This window comes from Amblyomma mixtum, chromosome 3, assembly GCF_055824585.1.
Source record: "Amblyomma mixtum isolate Tamu chromosome 3, ASM5582458v1, whole genome shotgun sequence".
Classification (NCBI taxonomy): Eukaryota; Metazoa; Arthropoda; class Arachnida; order Ixodida; family Ixodidae; genus Amblyomma; species Amblyomma mixtum.
The window spans coordinates 431,599,512-431,619,853 of NC_143014.1; the positions used below are offsets into that span (position 1 = coordinate 431,599,512).

At 46.0% G+C, this 20,342-nt stretch overlaps 1 protein-coding gene across 1 annotated transcript; it reads right to left on the minus strand.

Moving 5' to 3' along the window:
* Positions 1-11,628: 11,628 nt before the first annotated feature.
* Positions 11,629-17,099, minus strand: LOC149358112 (uncharacterized). Its single transcript, XM_089576730.1, has 4 exons — positions 17,006-17,099; positions 15,567-15,882; positions 13,947-14,337; positions 11,629-11,967 (listed from the first exon to the last, which is right to left on the minus strand). The coding sequence occupies exons 1-4, from the start codon at positions 17,097-17,099 to the stop codon at positions 11,629-11,631; spliced, it is 1,140 nt and encodes a 379-aa protein (XP_089432856.1).
* Positions 17,100-20,342: the final 3,243 nt, after the last annotated feature.

Below are 20,342 nucleotides of genomic sequence, written 5' to 3' on the forward strand. Positions count from 1 at the left end.
TGGCAAAACTGCCGCAGCGATGCTGAGGACTTTGGATGGTGTTAAGCTTTCTCGCTGCCAGAAAGAGTTATTGGATGTACTAGAGACGCATTTCACCACGGAATAACCACACTTCGACTTCCTGATATTGTTTTATGGGGTCTGCATGGGCAGCGCGAATGGTCTGGGCAGGTAGTACATGTTGTCTACGCACAGCTGTACAATACAGTCCTATATTTAACTTCTTTTTGCTTAGCTCTGGGCATATACACTGTGCCAACATGCGCAGACTCTCGCTGCCATGGCACAGCACCTTTGCCTTTGAAGTACGCGAATATTTTGTCACGAACAGCAGCACCGTATGCAGCACCGTATGGCGGTATCCCGAAAAAAATGGACCCTCCCGCACTTCGCCACCTCCTTCGGCAGCACCTTGTCCATCTTTAGACACAAAAATGTGCGTGCCACACACCGCATTAGCCATGGCAGCGACTCTCTCCTGCTTCGCGTTGATGACGGTTTGCAGACAACGAAAACGATTCGCCAAGATCCCGAATGCACATCCGACAACGCGCCGGGCTCTTGACAGCCTACAAGAAAAAGGAGTGTTTATACGAAAAATTCAAATGCGTAACTAAGTGATGCATCAGTGGGCTGGACGCGTGGAACAGCACTTCTCTTGCGCACTAATTATTTTCCTCAGTTGTTTACTAGCAAAACGGACACCAACAGTACTTAATATGCTTGATAAGCTTTTCACTTTCGGGGTATTCCTTAAATCAAACTTTAGCTGTACAAGAATTCATCGTTGTATGTGCATTTAGGAAAATAAATATGTGTGTCAGCCGAATAGGTGAAACTGCCCAAAACACACTGTCATGAAGCCATTAACTACGAGAATACTAAGTTTACCTGTGACTAAATATCCTCTGCTCATCCGACAGGGTGGTTCCTCCGTATGGCTTCATTAGGTTTCTGCCGATAGGGCACGCGTCGTGCGCCACGAACACAGGTGGCAGAAGCAACTCTGCCGGTCCTCCCACAATGACTGCCTCCGGCAGGTTGGCTCTGTTCTCCGTCAGGGCACGCTGCAACGCTGTCGTTTGCCCGACACCTCCATCGCCCTGGGATCCTGGCGCACCGACCTCGATGCAGATAAATCGGTACTTTGAGTACACAATACCAAATAGAACAATACTGTATGATTTTTTGTAGGTAAAATAAATTAAGACTGATTTTGTCGGTTCGGTATGCAGACAAGTTTTCCGTCCATTGGAATAGCACAATTTGCATATTGCCAATCTTCATTAAATGCCGCTATATTGTTTTGCCAATCTTTTTTTGTTGTTTCCGGCGCCCTTTGGCAATCCCCTTAAAGGGGCTGCAGAACACTGCTTGGGGGGATACCGGCTATACTTCAGGTGGATTCTTTATGTCACACAGATGCTGACTTAAAAAGAATTCCAGGAATCGATGCACAGGAACGGGAGTTGTTCAGTGAAGTAATTTCAAAATACAAGCAAGCAAAACGGTGCCCTCAACTCGATTTTGGCGGGGCTTCCCACTCATATTTCGCTCTCCCAATGACAGCACCTGGCGCAACCAATCAAAACAGCCTGCCAAACACGTCGCGGAAGTTTGCACTCCATGGTTGCCTACTCTCTGCAGCTCGTTCTTGCTGACACTGGCAGCGTCATTTCCATATGGTAGAGCCCCTGGTGGTGTATTTTTATTTTACTTGCTTTGCAGGGCTTTTATCTAGGACGAACAAGTTGTTTTTGTTCATCTAATATATAAAACGCAGACAGGTGACAAAGTGTTTCTCTATTTATTCACACAAATTGCAGTATATTTACTGTTTGTACAATCATCAAGCTCGTGCCAGGTGATGCCATATCCGCTTCTGACACCCGCCACTCTGTGGGGACACCATCAGAGCCATGAATTTGTTTTTTAGAGGACATTAAAATATTAAAAAACGGAACATACGCTGTATCACCGACGATAATAGCACCATTGTAACTCACTGTATGCGATCAACAGGCAAAACAGTCAACTAAGATTGTGTTTCTGGGCCCCTTTAAAGCTTTCATATATCACGGTGCAGGTGTCTGCTATGATGCGATCCACTGTTCAGTGGCCAAGTCTGAACTGCCGTCTCCCTCTCTCACTGTGATGACTTTCCTTTGAGCTTAGCGGTGTTTTGCTGGCATGCTATTTGCGCGTGTTGGAGTTCATGAGCGAAAAGGGCTTCTTGGCCTGATGAATTGATGATTAATTTCATTGCCCTTGTTGACGAGTTTGCTATTCGGTAGGATACCAGTCGCGATGACTATTTAAAAGCAGGTGATATGGCTGCACATACGTGGCCAGGTGGAGGATACTTGGCCTGCCAACGGGTCTTACACTCGGCACTCTAAACACGATTTCGCTTATACGGGGGTAAAGAGGGAGTAGGATGCCCTTTAGCGCACTCCCTTTTCATAAAAGGAAGTGCGCTGAAGGACATCTGGACTCCTTTCTGTTTAGAGTGTGGGTACATGCGCTGTTTTTTTTTTACTGTATTCGTTCCATATTCCCAGTTTGAATGCGAATTACTCATTGATTTTGTGCTACAGTGCACCGGCTTTTAGAGTTTGTTTTGTTTGGTTTTTATTAGCCGCTTGTCCATTCTTACAAACTCGATCCATGGCCACCTCTATTTTCCCGTTGTCTGTCGTTGCTTTTCTCAAAGTAGCTCCGTGTTCTATTCGCGCTTTTCACGGCCTATAAGGGGCGCCACCGTTCGGACAACATGGCCGACAGCATGATGATCGCTGCATAGCACTGCCAGCGTAGCTGCGATGTTTTGCGGCTGACAACGTGTTCACTCGCTGTAAACACGGCCAATCTCACGTGTGTCTTGACGGTGTGGCACCTCCAGAAATTCTTTCCATAACGTCTGTGTTTTCTTACGTCCGGGATCGCAAGCGCTCCCTAAACTAAGGCGAAGCAGTACTGGACGCCGGGCACCCTATGTGCTGCGGCCGCCGCCGATATTCAGACCAAGATGTGGATGTAGTCAGTTTGTGTCTGGAAACGAATAAGGTGAAAGGACCACCGCATGAAATTCAAGTGGAACTGGACATAAAGGTGAATAAAGCATAAACCATTTGATATCTCGCTAGCACTCAGAAGGAACCACAGCAGAAGCAATCCTGAGTTGCGCAGTTTCGTTTTACAGGACAAGTGCCCTTCTAAAGCTAGACTGTTCGCTTATTGCAAGCATTTTATAGCGACGCAACTGCATGTAAATGGGTAAGTCCCCAATTAATCAAAATAAAAAACAAGCGGCATCAAGTACGGCGTATTTCGTTTCACCGCTTTCTTCTTAGCGTTGGTAATTAAGCTGAGATCTTTAATCGTTTTGCACTGCATTTGGTTCATTCAGTCATATCTTGTTGCACATATTGTCGGGCGCTAATCGATAGTTTTGTCGAAAAAAATTATAGTGAAAAAATTGTGGCCTGTCCACAAAGCATTCAGTATCCGCGCCATCGCTTTAACCTTCCCCGCCGCTCACCCATAGCTAGGGCAAGATTGCGCGACAAAAACGTGTCTGCTCGCAGCGGAGCCTGATATCCGATTTGCGAGATGGCTTTGTTAATCGACAGCATTAATATGTGTCTCGTTAAGCGGGAAATCCGGATTCTACCGAAACTCCGAGTGGCGTCATGCGTCAATGTCTGCAATGAAATTGATAGAAAGAGGACCTGAATTTGAATTAAAGGACGGCGCATGTCTCAACTGACTTAACTTTGTAAAGTGAGTAAAGAAAATATTTCATAAATCTTATTCGGATTCGAACCCGTGACCCTTGAGTAGCGAACCAGTCCATGTCCCCACTGGCCACGTTGACTAAGTGGAGTGGATGTATGTGTTGTAACGTGCTATCCAGTCGAATGGATTAGGTGAGATCATAATTAGAGTAATTAAGTGTACAAGTGAGAAGTGTCTGTCCGCGAACGTAGTTTAGTGATGGGCTAATGAGGGGAGTGGAAGTAGAGGTGTGCTAGTTAGTGATATAGTAATTATACTATATAATTATACACTTATACATTAATATATTACATTTATATATTAATTATACATTTATACAGGCATCATGTGACTTGGAATATGTGCCCGCAGTGGATAACCAATTGAGATTACTAGTTCTGATATCATATGGCCCATGTGTTGTGTGCTAATAAGTCCCCCGAGTATTAAGCAATCACGCCATACCCTTAAAGGCGGAACTTAAGTGTCCTCCAAATTTTTTTCCTTCTTGCAGGCTTGGCCTCAAAAACTTCCAAGTTTTTGCTCTCACTAATTCGCGCAAGGCTGTGAGGGTATTTAAATAAATAAAAATAAATAAATCAGAGCTTCAGCAACAGTAGGGCCGGCGCTCGTCGAAAAACCTATACGATCCAAAGGAGACAGAAAAATTCTGCCACGTGAAAAACATTAGAAACAGTGAAGCTGGACGACTCTACTCAAACAAAATCCTGCAGAACTTCTCGCAGGCGGGTTCAACGTCGCCCTGCATGTAGACGGCCGACATAGCGGGAATGTTGTTCAAGATGAGATCATTGAAAGGAAGGCTAACCATTCACTGGTGCAATTTATAACATCAGACACTAGTTTGGATGAGCTTGCAGCGCTCCACTAATTTGTTGTTAAAGACTTGCCGTTGCTGCGAAAAGGCTTCTTAGCCACACGCATTCTTGAAAGATCACTAGGCGAAACAAGCGCACAACACAAGAAACGGTTCACTTACACCCTATGCAACTACCGCAGACGCCTCTGATTCCCCACCGCCGCTGTTCATCACGGAGACTGGGACGTCTTTCGACGATCAGGAACTCGAATTCACTCCAGCTTACTCGTTTAAAGACATTTCTTTACTTTATCAATCTGGCCATAGTCTTTATCCCCGCCAGTGTAAAGGTCTCTCAAAGGCGGAGGAGCGGCTTCTGCTTCGCCTATATACAAATACTTTGCTGTGCCCGGCAGCTCTCAAACACTTTGACCCTTCTTTCTCTGGCAGCTGTCCGCACTGTGCGGAGAAGTCTTCGGACATCTACCACATGGTGTGGGCCTGCCCCTCCAACCCTGCTATCCCCCCTCACCCCAACCCAACCCGGGAGGACTGGGAGGCGACCCTGCTCGGCTGCTCTGACCTGCAGGCCCAACGGGCCCTGGTCGCGCGAGCCCGGGCAGCGGCCGACGCCACTGGGGTCCCGAACTAGGGACCTCCACCTAGTACTTGTGAGGGCTGGCCCCCTCTGGGTCTGCTCATACCTCACCTCCCGAAGTTTATCTGTAAATAAATGTTTTCCACCACCACCACCGCGGCGCGTCAGTTGTGTGAAACGCGCGAATAACGTTGTCTGTTGCACTGAGCCACGTTGCACAAGTTCAAAAGGGTACAGTAAATGCACGGAATTTGAAACGGAGGTGACGCTACGTGCTATGAGGTGCCTAAGTTGTGGCAGTTTTTGCAGGTTTACCTTGTATCATGCAAGTCTGCGAAATTTATTAGTGATTACCTATTCTCTTACTACTACAGAGGTCTTGAAGGCCTCTGATGATGATGATCACCGAAAAGGGGATAATCTCCGACTGCAAGAGCGGACAAGGCTCGAAGGAATAGTATGGAAGAATGTGGCGCTTCTTACCTGCGACGAGATTTTTTAATGCTGTGCCCACGCCAACGCACCGCTCCTTCAGCGACGTGTACGGGCGGGAACACGAAGCGCTATTTATGTCATTCGTCTCCAGCACAGAAAACTGGTCGGAATTCAACGTGCGTGGATGTCGCATGCCCACCGAAGGTGCAATTCGCTTCCGCGAAAACGAATTCCAAAGGTGGTTGCGCTTCAGAGAATCGGCCGGGGTGGGGGTTGCCCTCACACTTGCCGTCCCTCGGAAGTGGCCTCAGTATCGATATGTCTTTCCTCGGCTTAGGGGTCCGATATACATATAAACGCGAGGACTTTGAAGCATACAAGGATCCGGCAACTGAAAGCAGCGGGTCTTCTACTGCGCAACCCTTCTTCATATATTGCCTGGACGCAAGGACTATTCCATTGCTCACTACTGGGCTTCCTAAAATCAGCTAACCTAATCCCATTACTTTTATCATTACAACATCCTCCATCACTTCGCCCATTGATGCCCTGAGGCAATAAATCTCATTAAAAAAAAGAACTGCGCGTGCCTGGCACAAGCCGGTGGCCCATGTTCAACCAGCGGGGTGCGGAAAGACAGTAAAGAAAAAGCGGGGTGTACAAATATACGATTCATTGTACTAATGTAGTTCTCGCATTCACGTTTGAGTGGATTGGACATCAGTGAACTCTTTTCCAGTACACACCCCTCTACTGGCTACCAAGATGGGTTGGGTCGCTATGGTTCCCTCCCAGAGGGCCCGAGGAGACGTCTCCCGCGCGCTTATTGTATGAAAGAACAGTCAACTTGCAAAATTCCAGGGTAGCTGACTCACTCGGAGAAAATTTCCCACCAAAAACCCTCGTTCACAAATTGTTTTCACTTCCTGCTTTGCCAAGTGTAGTTAACCAGAAATCGGCGAGTTGGCCTCCAATGTGTTCTTTTGGATTCACTGGAACGCTTTTTCCGTAACTCTATCCTGTCTTCGACATCTTCCCTCTCTTGCAGATTAAGTGGCATCTCCGCCCCTCCCCCTTCCTTTTTTCCAAAAAGAACGCGATAATGCCTTCTGTGAACGAGAGCTTTTGATTAGGTATCCCCACTGGGGCGGACACTGCCACTGCCACACACGGGATGCGAGAAGAAACACTACAGTAAAACAATCGTTCCAACCTCACTCGCCTCTGTACCATATGACTTCACTTCCACATCCGACTTCGCCCCCCCCCCCCCTGCCCCCCCCCCTAAATCCTTTCATCTCGGCGATCTCTCTTGCCTCTCGGTGGCGTCATTCTGTCATATGAAAAACTGCCAGGGTAGCCAAACAATTAGTTAACACTCACCAGCTGCTTTCCCGCTTTGCGTTGCTCCTAAGGTTTCCTTTACTTCCTCTTACGTTACTGGCAAGACGTCCCGCTTCAACGTGGGAAAAAAGGTGTATCGTTTGAAGATGTCATCTAGCATCGTGAATAATCATGCCTGACATGTGCTACAAATTACCCACAGGGTGAGACATCTGTGTGGCTCACTTAAATTTTTTCAATTTTTTTTCAATTTTTGTACAACCCTCGCGCGCATATGTGGATCTTGGTCAAATGTTTAGGGGAATCCCCCAAGGTGGAGTAGATTTGTAATAAGGGAGATTACTCATTGGCATCCACCCGAGAGCAGCCATACGGCTACAAAGAAAAGCTATACAGCTTTCTCAGAAACTTCGTAGTTAATGAAAAATTCGTCCTGGTCCGGGGTTCGAACCCAGGACCACCGCTTCACCGGAGCAGTCGCTCTACCAATTGAGCTAACCAGGACTTTTTTTTTCTTCAACATGGTATTTATTAGTTATGTAATGTTCTATGAACATGAACTATATACAAGCCATCATGAAAACAGTGTTAAACAATACATATTGAAAAGACCATGCACTAGAAAAGGGGCAATGCAGAGCACATCACTAATAGTAAGTGCCACTCTGATTCGTACTCAGTCTGGGCATACACGTCTCTTAGATGAACAACCATTCGACTGAAGTGATCCTTTGTAGACACAACAGGTTCACAGTGTCTGTCCATCATGCGGGTTTTGCAGAGGCTGTGCAGTCCAATCAGAAAGAACATGTCCAGGGGTTCATCAACAAATGGCAGCGCAGTGAGATAGCGAACAGAATGTGGAGTCAGATGAATTCTTTTTTTAAATGTGCGTTGCAGGATATCCCAGAAGAGTACTGCATCTTTGCAACTGATGAAACAATGCTCAATTGTTTCTGGTTCATCACAAAGGCGGCAATTAACGGTAGACACAAAAATGCCCTTTTTCTCTAACCATGTTCTAACGGGCAACGTACCGGTGTGTAACTTAAAGAAAAAGGTCTTTGTACACGGCGAGACTGGCATCTGACGTACTCTTTTGAGTACGTCATGCACAGGTAAACCAAAATACAGAGAGCGGTACATGGGCGGAGGGAAGAGCATACTAATCAAATCCTTATACAACTTTTTCCTCGACACTAAAAAAAAGAACTCAGGAGAAAAACGAACAAGTAGGAAACGGACAGCCAAATACACCCCTTGCATTATGCCCCACAAACACGGACGGTCAAAAACATTGGAAGACACAATGAGGTTGGGTAAAACATGAACTAAATTTGTTTGCAGGAATGAACGTACTATTGGGTGTGTAGTGTCACGGGAAAACATGAAACATGACACTATCTGTCGGACATACAGGTGAACTAGACCAAGGTCACCAGCGGTTACAGGCCGAAAAAGGTTATCACGCCTCATGGATTCAAAAGACGAATCCCACACAAAAGTAGCGAAACCCCTGTGAAAACGCTGCATAGGAAGTCTTGCGCAATGAATAATTTGCAGTACATAATATATTTTAGTGGCGAGAAACAGATTACAGGCGGTCGCCCTGCCAAAAATTAAGAGGCCATGGGGGACAAACGTTTGAGCATAGCGCTGAAGAGTTGACACGCGGTCTTTCCAATAATGTGCGCTATGCTTATAGGCACTCAAAGGGACGCCAAGGTACTTTGGTGGCCTGCATGTCCATGTTATACCAGCATATTCTGCAGGTGTCGTACCCCAGCTACCAAACCAAAGACCTTAACCCTTAGAGCGATTAATCCGACTTCCTGACACCGAACCAAAGTCCTCCGTTAAATGAATAACCTCATCAATGTTTGGCTTATCTGTACAAAAAAACGCAAGGTCATCTGCATAAGCCAATACCTTCAGTTCGTGGCCCATTATTCGGAAACCATTGACAGCTCTATTGTTTATAACACTTATGCAAAGTGGCTCAAGTATAATGCGAACAGGAGCGGAGACAGTGGGCACCCTTGTTTCACCAAAGACTGAATTGGGACTGGTTGCGAGAGACAGCCATTAACAATCAAGCGCGTGGTACAGGATTTGTAACAAAGGCGTATGCCAGTAGAAAGTATTGAACCGAGATTGACGTGATTTAAAAGTGCAAAAAGAAATGAATAGCACACTCGATCAAATACCTTTGCCAGGTCAATTTGCAGCATTGCTAATTGTTCTTGAGCGTCACTGCAATACTGCAACACCGTACGTGCTACATGTAGGTTAGTTTGTATTGATAGTCCCCGCAAGCCACATGTTTGATGAGGCCCAATCAAAGTAGACATTGCAAGCTGCAGCCGATTTGACAGTACTTTAGCAAAAATCTTATAATCTACATTAGAAAGCGTGATTGGTCTGTAGCCATCCTCGGTCTTTGGTATAAAGACAATATGTCTTTTCGTAAATGACTGAGGCCGAAATTCAACATCAATACTTGTCTCAAAAATTTGGAGCAGGACAGGGGCTAGAACGGATTTAAATGCCTTGTAAAATTCTCCTGAGAGGCCGTCAGGCCCCGGAGTTTTCGAAAGCGGCAATTGATCAATTGCATCTTGCAATTCACCCAAGCTTAAAGAGCCACTTATTGCCTTGGACTCATCCTCATTGAGTGGGTTAATCATGGACACCAATCGCGCTATATGATCATCATCAGCAGTGCTAGACGTGGCAGCAAACAGAGAGCTATAGTGGTTTTCAAACTCGGGTAACTATGACATCTGTACTTGTGACCAGGGCACCACCACAGTAGAGCTCAGAAATCCGCTTGGCAACCACATGACGACGCTCATCTAGCAAGGCCTGTCTAGTAGGCTCCTCAGAGTGCAGAGCACGGTTGCTGCGGGATCGTACACGGGCTGCACGATAGCGTTCTGCATCAAACTTCAGGACGGCAAGCTTATGGTAGGGCGAGAACGAATTGATCAATAACTTGAAGTGGGATCTGTGTTGGTCAAATGTTTAGGGGAATCCCCCAAGGTGGAGTAGATTTGTAATAAGGGAGTAATTACTCATTGGCATCCACCCGAGCGCAGCCATAGGGCTACAAAGGAAAGCTATACAGCTTTCTCAGAAACTTCGTAGTTAAAGAAAAATTCGTCCTGGTCCGGGGTTCGAACCCAGGACCACCGCTTCACCGGAGCAGTCGCTCTACCAATTGAGCTAACCAGGACGGCAAGCTTATGGTAGGGCGAGAGCGAATTGATCAATAACTCGAAGTGGGAACTGTGTTGGTCAAATGTTTAGGGGAATCCCCCAAGGTGGAGTAGATTTGTAATAAAGGAGTAATTACTCATTGGCATCCACCCGAGCGCAGCCATACGGCTACAAAGGAAAACTATACAGCTTTCTCAGAAACTTCGTAGTTAAAGAAAAATTCGTCCTGGTCCGGGGTTCGAACCCAGGACTACCGCTTCACCGGAGCAGTCGCTCTACCAATTGAGCTAACCAGGACGGCAAGCTTATGGTAGGGCGAGAGCGAATTGATCAATAACTCGAAGTGGGAACTGTGTTGGTCAAATGTTTTGGTCAAATCTGTGTTGGTGTTGGTCAAATCTGTGTTGGTCAAATCTGTGTTGGTCAAAACTGTGTTGGTCAAATCTACTCCACCTTGCGGGATTCCCCTAAACATTTGACCAACACAGTTCCCACTTCGAGTTATTGATCAATTCGCTCTCGCCCTACCATAAGCTTGCCGTCCTGGTTAGCTCAATTGGTAGAGCGACTGCTCCGGTGAAGCGGTGGTCCTGGGTTCGAACCCTGGACCAGGACGAATTTTTCTTTAACTACAAAGTTTCTGGGAAAGCTGTATAGCTTTCCTTTGTAGCCGTATGGCTGCGCTCGAGTGGATGCCAATGAGTAATTACTCCCTTATTATATATGTGGATCTTGCTATCCCTCTTGATTGTTTGCCTTATATTCATTCGCATTCACTGTGAATAAACAGTTGGAAGTTGCGCCTGTCCAGTCTTGCTTGCTGTGGGTTGTCTTTTTCGGCGCTGCAACGCTTTGCTGGAAACATGCACCAACTAGCCCCCCAACAAGTATTACTCGGCGTATACTTGGCTTCTGTTCACTGTCTCGATTGTTCTGTTGTCGTTATGCTCCTGCTTCGCGCAATTTCCCATGTGTCCACATGCGGTTTGCGGTTGCGCCTGTCACACAATGCAAACACTTACTAAGACTGCCAAAAGGCGATCGGCAGTGCTGAATACTCAACAATGAGGACAGAGTTCACTGCAGAGATATGAATCTTAATGGTCGTGCGCGAGCAGCTCTGCTCAAAGCCACTGTCTACACCTACATTTTCATTTTAGGTACATCTGAATGTAGTACTCCATGTTTTGTTTGATCTTACGCCCATCTGGACAACGTACCATGCTATCAATGATACGGCAGACGCCAGAAGTTTCTAAGCATTTCAAATATATATCCAGAAAAGAAACTGCATGGGACCCGCCAAGATACTGTAGGCCCAGCAAATGATTCGTTACACTGGACAAACAAACTGACTCTACAACTCGTTCCAATTTATTCTCCAACACTCAGGTAGCTTGCACGCAACAAGCCTTTTCACATCGACATGCAAATCTCAGCCTTTTCGGGGCTCGGGCTTTGGTGCCTCAGGTTTCGGTGGCTCGGCCTTGGGCTGGGCTTTGGGCTCAGCCTTGGCCTCCACTTTTGGCTCCTGCTTGACCTCGCCAGCAGCTGCCTCTTGCTCCGGCTTATCCGTCCTGCTTGCAGCTGCCTCCTTGGTGTCCTGGATGGCCTTGAGCTTGAGCTCGCGCTGAGGCCTCTCGCTATCGTTAAGCCTCTCGGCATCCTCGGCCTTCATGTAGCCCTTCTTGACCATGAAGAGCTGGTAGCGACGTCTGCCCTCGTAGCGCTTAGGGCTCCAATCTTCGCGGGGCCTGGTCACCTTCCAAAAGTCCTGCAGCAAAAATCCGTGGCAGCAAGCATAACTACAAAGGATCAGCTTCCAGCCATATATCCCCAATGCCGCAAGAGATGGAAGCAAGACCCAAGATTCCCAACTATCATTTTACCTTCATCGTTTTGAAATTCTTCTCTATCTGCCCACCAGCAGCGAACATACCGAAGTCCGGCCTTCTCATTATGCATATTATATCTCGTGATCTTCATCAGCCAAGCTATCCCATGAAAACAAAAAAGTTACTTACCTTCATCATACAATAACTCTCCTTAAACGCAGTTCCAATGGCTTTGGCTCTAACGGCACAAATAATTTTACGTTTATATAGTTGTCTACAGATTAAAGGAGTGTTTGCATTTAGCAGAGGTCTAGCTACCAGGCAGTCAATACATGAAATGACACAGCAGTTTCTTTTGCACTCTTGATATGCAAAATTTTGTTGCAAAAGAAACTGCTGCATTATCTCATGAATTAATTACCTGGTACCTAGACATCTGCTGAAGAAAATATACTTTTAGTCTGCAGACAACAAGCCAAATGTCAGACAAGAGGGGCAAGAAACAGCAAAGCAACAAGTTAACAAGTAATAAGGGAGTAATTACTCATTGGCATCCACCCGAGCGCAGCTATACGGCTACAAAGGAAAGCTATACAGCTTTCTCAGAAACTTCGTAGTTAAAGAAAAATTCGTCCTGGTCCGGGGTTCGAACCCAGGACCACCGCTTCACCGGAGCAGTCGCTCTACCAACAAGTTTTTGCACACTCTCAATGCACATTTTGTCTCCCAAGCATGGAAGACGTTTGTACTTTCTTCAGTTCTTATTGCTTGTGAGGCGTCAAGGACCGGCTCTTTGTAAAGTGCCTTTCATTGAACAGCATTACATTAGCCCCAATACGAAATACCTAAAATATATCTATATACAGCTAGGTAAGACTTCTATTAGCCAACTACGAGCATCGGATACCACAGCTATAGAAGAGCTAAAACACTTCTTTACAGCTAAACAAGGTATAAGCTAGAAGTCTACAAGATGTCAACAAAAACCTCTTGTAGCCGACAGATATCGTTGCATTAGCCTAGGCTACAGGAGGTCTTCAAGACTTTGGACAGCTATATAAAATCTTCACTATGCTCCTATAACACGTCAAAACATCTTGTTGTAGATGACTTATAGATTTCTACAAGTGCTTTTTGTGTTTCGTGGGAAAGCATGGAAGCATAAGACTACCCACCACTTTCACTGGAAAAAAAGGTTTTATCCACGAGTGATTCACAACACATTTTGAAGGTTTCCTTGCACGGTGAGATGAATTATGTAGCTAGATTTCAATGTTTTGAAGTAAAATGTGGATGTTACAGACTTCGTTATTTCAAGGTTTAACTGTACTAGCATGCAAGTAGAGGAGCTGGGAATTTTAAAAAGTAAGCAACAGGTTGGTTGCAGAAGCTGCTATGGGTCCGCTCTCGCAGTGACGAAGCAGAAAGCTCGAATTCACCACAGTGTAGGAAAACAAAGACATGGCAAGGCCAGGACACTTCGCGCCAAAGTGCTGACCTCTGAGTAGTTGCGTCGTCTTCCTGTTAGTCCACATCTGTTTTTTGCTCACCGTGGCGATTGCAAGGACGTGGAAATAACTAGCCCTGCAAATAATCTGAGCAGGTTTATACCTAATGCCTCCCTTCTCAAATCTGTTACCTCCCCTGTGTAAGAAAAGATCTCGGAGCACAATGAATCAACTGCTGGAGACATAAGGTGTATGCAAGAACAAACAACAGAAAAAAAAGAAAGAAGGGCACCCAATTCAACAACCATGGGATAACTGCACAGCTTTTGAAGCCCGTAAAATAGGTATAATTTACAGTTATGTTAATGCACAGAGAACAAAAATAAACAGCTTAGTGAGAATAATTCCCAAGGTGACCCCCACAATCTAGTCCCCAGAGGTCAAGTCAGGCAAGCCAAAGGCCTTCTTACAGGAGTAGGTGGGTTGGATGAAGCAGACTTGGCAGATCCTCCTGAGATCAGGTCAGCGTTCCAGGGCACCAAACCTAATCCACCCACGGACTTGCTGTCCTCCTCAGATGAAGCAGTTCCTCGAACTCCGTGGCCATCAATGGACTCAACTGTAAACAAAAGCAGCTGCCCCGTTCTGAAGGATGTGGGGTCTGACGTAAGAAGACGCACTGCTGCAGCTGGAACCTCCCTGTGCTTCGATGCCATCAGAAAAACGGCTGTGTTGTCCTCGTCATTGCCGTAATCCAGATAGCGCACGGTGTGCTTGTCGGCAGTCTTCTCAGTCTCATAAGCACGGTACCAACACCCATCTTCCGTTGATTTAGAAGCCACATAATCTCCAGCAGTCACCCTGCATGGTAAACACAGGTGACCAGGCATGATGAGCATTTGCAATGTTTCTTTTTCTTTTGTTGTAAAATGTGAAAAAGTGACCGCAATTTGTACATGTGACACCAAGACAGTCACCATTCACAACACCTTTAAATGACCGGTAGTTCTGAAAGAGAAACATCAAAGGGAGAGCTAGGCTCTCCAAGAACACTGGCCTCTCTTCCAATCACTTACATTTTGGAGCTACAGTTGGTACCACTGTACAAACTAGGGGGAGGTAATACAGCGCACACTGGCATGTTTCAGATTAAGTTGAGAGTTACAGTTCAAAGTAACTTGAAACTTGTTGCATAACAGATATGTACTTGGTAAGCCAGAAAAAAATACTACTATAGGATCCTGCTGATATGATCACAACTGATAGAATTTCAGTATGACGAAGCCCTGGAATTCCCTTAGCAAGGTGCATGGTGCACGCAATGTAAAATTTGGGTGTTCTGAACACTTTCATGTGCCCGTCCAAATGATACGAATGCAGTAGCAATCGTGGCCAAACAGTTCAATGTCACCTGACTACACGAACACTCCTTGGTACAATTGCTCTGAGAAGTGGCCAATCAACAAGCCAGGCAGTTACAGGCCCTATTGACACTCTAAACTTTCCCAAATCTTTGTAGCTCTCCAATGTCGCATTTCTATCACGTGGAGCTGTTGGACATTGTTTATGCAAAGACGCACTTCTGTGCACTGTAGTGAATATCCCCGACAAACCCTTGAAACCCTGCACCTCGTGAGCAAACCTGCAGGTTGAGCTTCATTCTCAAAACCATTGATGGCATCACCTCTCTGGCTCCTAGCCTACAAGGGAAGACGTCCACCTCTGACGCAGCAAACGAATGTGACAACAGATTGGGAAGGGGGGGGGGGCGGAGAGGGTGTTCCCCGGCACATGTTGAATGCTGCTGGGATTCCGAAAGGCAAAAATAGTTTGACCATGCTACTTCCAAACAAAACATATTTTCCAAGATATAGCTAAAACTATTTGTTGAAGGAGAAAAGCAGTCACAGTTTTGGAACGTTTACAGTTTTGGAATCATCACATGAAAATGCACGAACAGTGAAAATTAGGTGTGAATTTGTCCATAAATAAAACAAAATAGGTATAAGAGGGGTCTCTGCCCTTAAAACACAAAATACACAGACCAGGTCACATTTCTTTGGCACTGGCTGTGGCTGTCCCACACTTACTGATGAGCCATGCTCTGGCCACTGAGTTTCATGGCTTCATCGTGGAGTGCCTTGTGCACTTGGTCTAAGCGTGTGGCCAGGTCGATGATCAGGGCCATGCACCAAACCACCTCCTTCGCAGACACCATCACTTCCATGTGCAACTTGTCTCCAACCTTGACAAGGTCCAACATGGAGCGCATGCGCTCGGGCCGCCGGTGTGGCATGCCTGGTCCCTCGGCTGAGGTCGCAGTTGAAGCAGAAGCGGGGCCCGCAGCTGCTTTCAGGTCGGCAGCAAACCCTTTGGCCACCAGCTGCTGGTTGAGGCTTTGTCCACCTGCAGAAGAAAGCAGAGGCTCGCAACAGGCACCAGCCAAGACACATCTGTGCCTTGCCTACACAGCTCCTCACCTGAAGAGGGAAAAAAAGCAGTCTGAACGAAACAAGGACAACTCTGGCCTGTTGACGTAAATAATATGGGTCACAAAAAGAACAAGCTGATGCCCACACAAAAGAAATGGTTCTGCACTGCCTGTTTCAACCCATCATGCAACCACATGCAACAGACCCTTTTCACAATCAGATTTGGCGAGGGAGACGGGAGGCTCCTGCGCGGCAACCCTGTACTCCATTAGCCGCCATACCCGCGCAAGGTTACAAACTAAGATCTCCAACTGAGGGTACTTCGGCTGCATAAAGGGAGATGAGGAGGAAGCAGTGCACACCATTTCTCTGATAGCCATATGAAAGAGTGCTGACAAAAGTCCCCTCCGCCATGCCTTGAGGTCGGGGTCATTATCTCATTCGCTAGACAACAGGCTTGTCTGGTAGGGTACAAGCAACTGTGAAAAAGCTCAGTGGTAGATTTATGAATGTGCAGCAGAACCTTGGCGATATTCTCCTCATTCAAATGATTTCTTGGTTCATATGTTCCAAATCGTGAGCAAAAATATGCAGAGATACTACTGGTAAAACTCAGTTTGGAGGAAATTTTGGAGCACTTGGAAGCAGAGGAACACCTAATTTGGTGTAGTCTGGAGCCCCAAAATTTACAGCCTCAAGCACTTTTGAGCAGTAAAACTTTTATTTAAAAGCCCTCTGGAGTATTTTGCCTTTAGATTCCAAATCTCACAGGTTGGCAAGAAATGCCGAAAAAATTTAAGCGCGAAAATTTAAGGCAGATGATGACGATGATGTAAATGTGTACTACACCATCATGTCTGTCATTATCGACAGAGTCTCACCTGACAGGTCTTCAGTGATGTTTTATGCTGTATAATTCAAGAGGAAGCACCACTGCTGAACATGCCACACAATATTTACTTGAAGAGCACATACTTTGAATATACTCACGACCACATTAAATGCCCCTTTTCCATCCCGAGAGCAAGCTTGAGTGCGGGACTACCATGGCTGCAAGCAGCTGGTGCCAGCAGCAAGAATCTTCCAGGAACACTCACTTTTCTTTGAAGCCAGTTCCACTTCGTGCGTGTCGCCCACCCGCCTGAGTACATTAGCGACCACTGGGTCTGATTGAAGCAGGAAGGCCAGCATTGCAGTTGCTTCCACAGCCCAGTCTAAAAAAATTGACAATGGCCGCACCCCATGCAGCCGGCAACGCACTGCCTGTGCTGGCAGTTGCAGGTAGGCATCTGGAAGGGGACGAGTATTTTTGGGGGCCACTGGGGCCACGTTGCCATAGTCAATGAAGTACACCATACACACTGCCCCCTGAAAGAGAGAAAAGCAGTACAACTGTGAGGCTGCAACCCCGCAGCATACTATACCAGTGAAACCAAAAACAAACTAAGCGTGGCAATGTGGTTCAGTGGCACTACTAATACTAATAGTCAATATCTGGAGGCGCACTGAGCTCACAGAGTAATATGTCCTAAGCTATACGCAACCCACAAAGCATGGCTGTTATGAATGGCTGCTGATCAATATTTAATGCCTGCAATTTCTGAATAATTATAGAGCAACTCATGTTTGTTTTGAAAATATTAAGTTAATTAGTGTATGACATTGCATGCTGTCCCCTGCCTCCGGTACAAAAATGTTTTTTTTTAATATACCAAGCAGAACTATTTTAAGTCTTTCCGGTCCGAAACATTTACCCACTTTTCGGCCGTTCCAATCCGAAACTATTTTGCCAGTTTTGGGCAGTGCGAAAGAAAACAACTGCGACAAGAGATTGTCCCACTTGCATCGCAGCTGAAGTTTCTGCTAAGTTGCAGCTAAGTTGCAGCTGAAGTTGCAGCTGAAGTTCTAGACCTTCCGTCGGTTTCATGAGCCCTCTTGTTGCATTTTGCCAGCAGTGCCTTGACTAGTAATTCATCGATCACTGACGTCACTCCTCCAGTATGGAAATATCGGCCACCTTACAATGCTTCACGACAGCAGTCAGTAAACCCCTTTGTGATGCGAGCATCAAGTGTCACTTTTTTTTCATTGACAGCAATTGCTATTCAAAAAACTGTAAACAAGCTATTAGCCTACACAACAAAGGTTATTGCTATTGCTAATACGATTCCTACTTCCTTATTTAATGCCTGGTAGGCAGGCCTTGTAAGCCTAATTGGGTAATTCTGGAAGAAATACTTAATTAGGCTTGAGTTAATTACTTAATTATGCTTAATTTTCCCATAATTAAGGTATATCAAAACTAATTAGTATATTTTTTAAAACAGGAGGAGGAGATTAATATACAGGTCTAATTTTACTGCAATACCTTTAATAATAAAGATATTTTTTTAAGACCTTCGTCTACCCTAAAAGACACTCCTTTCAAGTCTAACAGGCAAAATGGGAACTACCTCTTGAACCAGGTGCTATTCAACCTTTATGAGCCACACCATCCCTTGATAAAGACTTCGTTCAAAAGTGTCTGGGATTACTCTCAGTACAGAGTCACGGAGAGGTTCTCCCAGATACAGAGCGTTTGGAAATAGCGCTTAAGACAAAGGCCATGGTGGGCAAAAAAAAAAAACTCACCACTGCATTGACTCTAGCGCGATACCACTGGCCATCATCTTTGAACAGGGCTGCACAAATTTCTCCCTCGGCAGGTGAGTAGCTCCCATTTCTCTCTGCACAGGATGCCTGCAGCTTGTCCTGCAGCTCTGCCAACTGTGGCATCTGGCTGAAACTCTGCAGATAAAATTCGGACAAGCTGGTGCCAGAGGAGAAAGTCACCTAAATAAACAAAAAAAGGGTAGGGAAAGAAGAAAAGGCACGTCAACCACTGAATGAAGAAAATCCACGCAAAGAGGAAAACAACTGTCATGAGCATGGCATCAGCACCTTACTTCAGCAGTGCTTCAAATGCACATTGAAAAGACAGGGTTCACCATGCAGCCACACATGGAGCAGCCATTAGGAGTAGAAATCTTTAGGACCCAAATCATGGTTAGAACTGCTTGGTCTGCCATGAAAGAATTTTCTGCACTGCCACCATTTCTTGTGGGATGCTTACCACATTTCCCCTAGCAGCCAGGGGTGAGTGAGCTAATAAGTAGTGGGAAAGGAAACCTTCTCGGCTGGCTACGCGAAAAGTGACCGATTTTCCCTTGAAAATAAAAACAACCAACCTAGCAAAACATGCCAAGGTGGGTGCACTAAGAACAGCTGTACAGTAAAACCTCACTAATTCGGACTTGCAGGGAAGTAGAAAAAAACATCTGAATTAACTGAATGTCAAATTATCACCCGAACGGCCTCCCGAAACTGTCAAAAATCGTTTGCATAAAAGTAAGACTTATTCAGTGAAAACCTGGGCAATAATACCCTTCGGAGACAAATATTGTGCAAAATCATTTTTCGTAGTTCTATGAAATGTTGTAATTCATGCAAACTAACGGGAGGGTTAAAAGCAGAACTGCTCCATAATGGTAAGAGTTTCTGCAACGTTTTTATGGTGGGACACTGGTCTTCCTGAACAAACGATGACCCTGTAATGAGAACGACCGGCAGCCGTTCACGTGGTGGGACGCGGTGAGACAGCCAGCAGAGAGCATGATGGTCGGTGACAACATAGAACGGCCGGCCTTAGACGTAAGGGCAGAACTTGGCAATCGCCCAAATGATGGCGAGACATTCTTTTTCTGTGACCGAATAGTTAGATTTCGCCTTGGTGAAGGCACGGCTGGTGTAAGCGACAACATATTCCGGATGCCCAGACTTCCGTTAGGCAAGAACTGCGCCCAAGCCCACACCGCTCACGTCAGTGTGAATTTCGGTCGGATAGTCGCGATCAAAATGGCGGAGTATTGGGGGGAGGGGGGGGGAGACCAGGAGGCAACGTAAAGTGTAGAATGTGGCATTGCAGGCGGGTGACCAAGACGGGAGATTCGGACTGCCGGCAGGAAGCTGTGTACAAGGCGCGATGATACAGGCGAAATTCCGGATGAAGCAGCGGAAGTAGGAACACAAGCCTATAAAACTGTGAAGAACTTTTAAAGTGGTCGGTTTGGGAAAGCAACGGCACGAAGTTTGGCAGGGTCAGGAAGAACGCCATCCTTGGAGATGACATGGCCTAATATCGTTAACTTTGTGGCGCCGAAGTAACATTTTTTCAGGTTTAGTTGTAGCCCGGCTTCATCAGTAAGGCACGCAAGAACACACTGGAGGCGCAGTAAATGGAAAAAAAATCTTTGTAAGAAAACTACAATGTCATCTAGATAGCACAGACACATTTCCCATTTGAGCCCGCTGAGAATATTATCCATCATTCTCTCGAATGTGGCTGGGGCATTGCATAGGCCGAATGGCAATGCATTGAATTCAAATAGGCTGTCT

Excerpts from the sequence above, each read along its gene's own strand:
- LOC149358112 (XM_089576730.1), bottom strand. The coding sequence starts at position 17,099 with ATGCTGGCCTTCCTGCTTCAATCAGACCCAGTGGTCGCTAATGTACTC. Across the intron at positions 15,883-17,005 it reads GGAACTGGCTTCAAAGAAAA|GTGGACAAAGCCTCAACCAG; the intron begins GTGAGTGTTCCT and ends TTTCTTCTGCAG. Across the intron at positions 14,338-15,566 it reads GGCCAGAGCATGGCTCATCA|GGTGACTGCTGGAGATTATG; the intron begins GTAAGTGTGGGA and ends TTTACCATGCAG.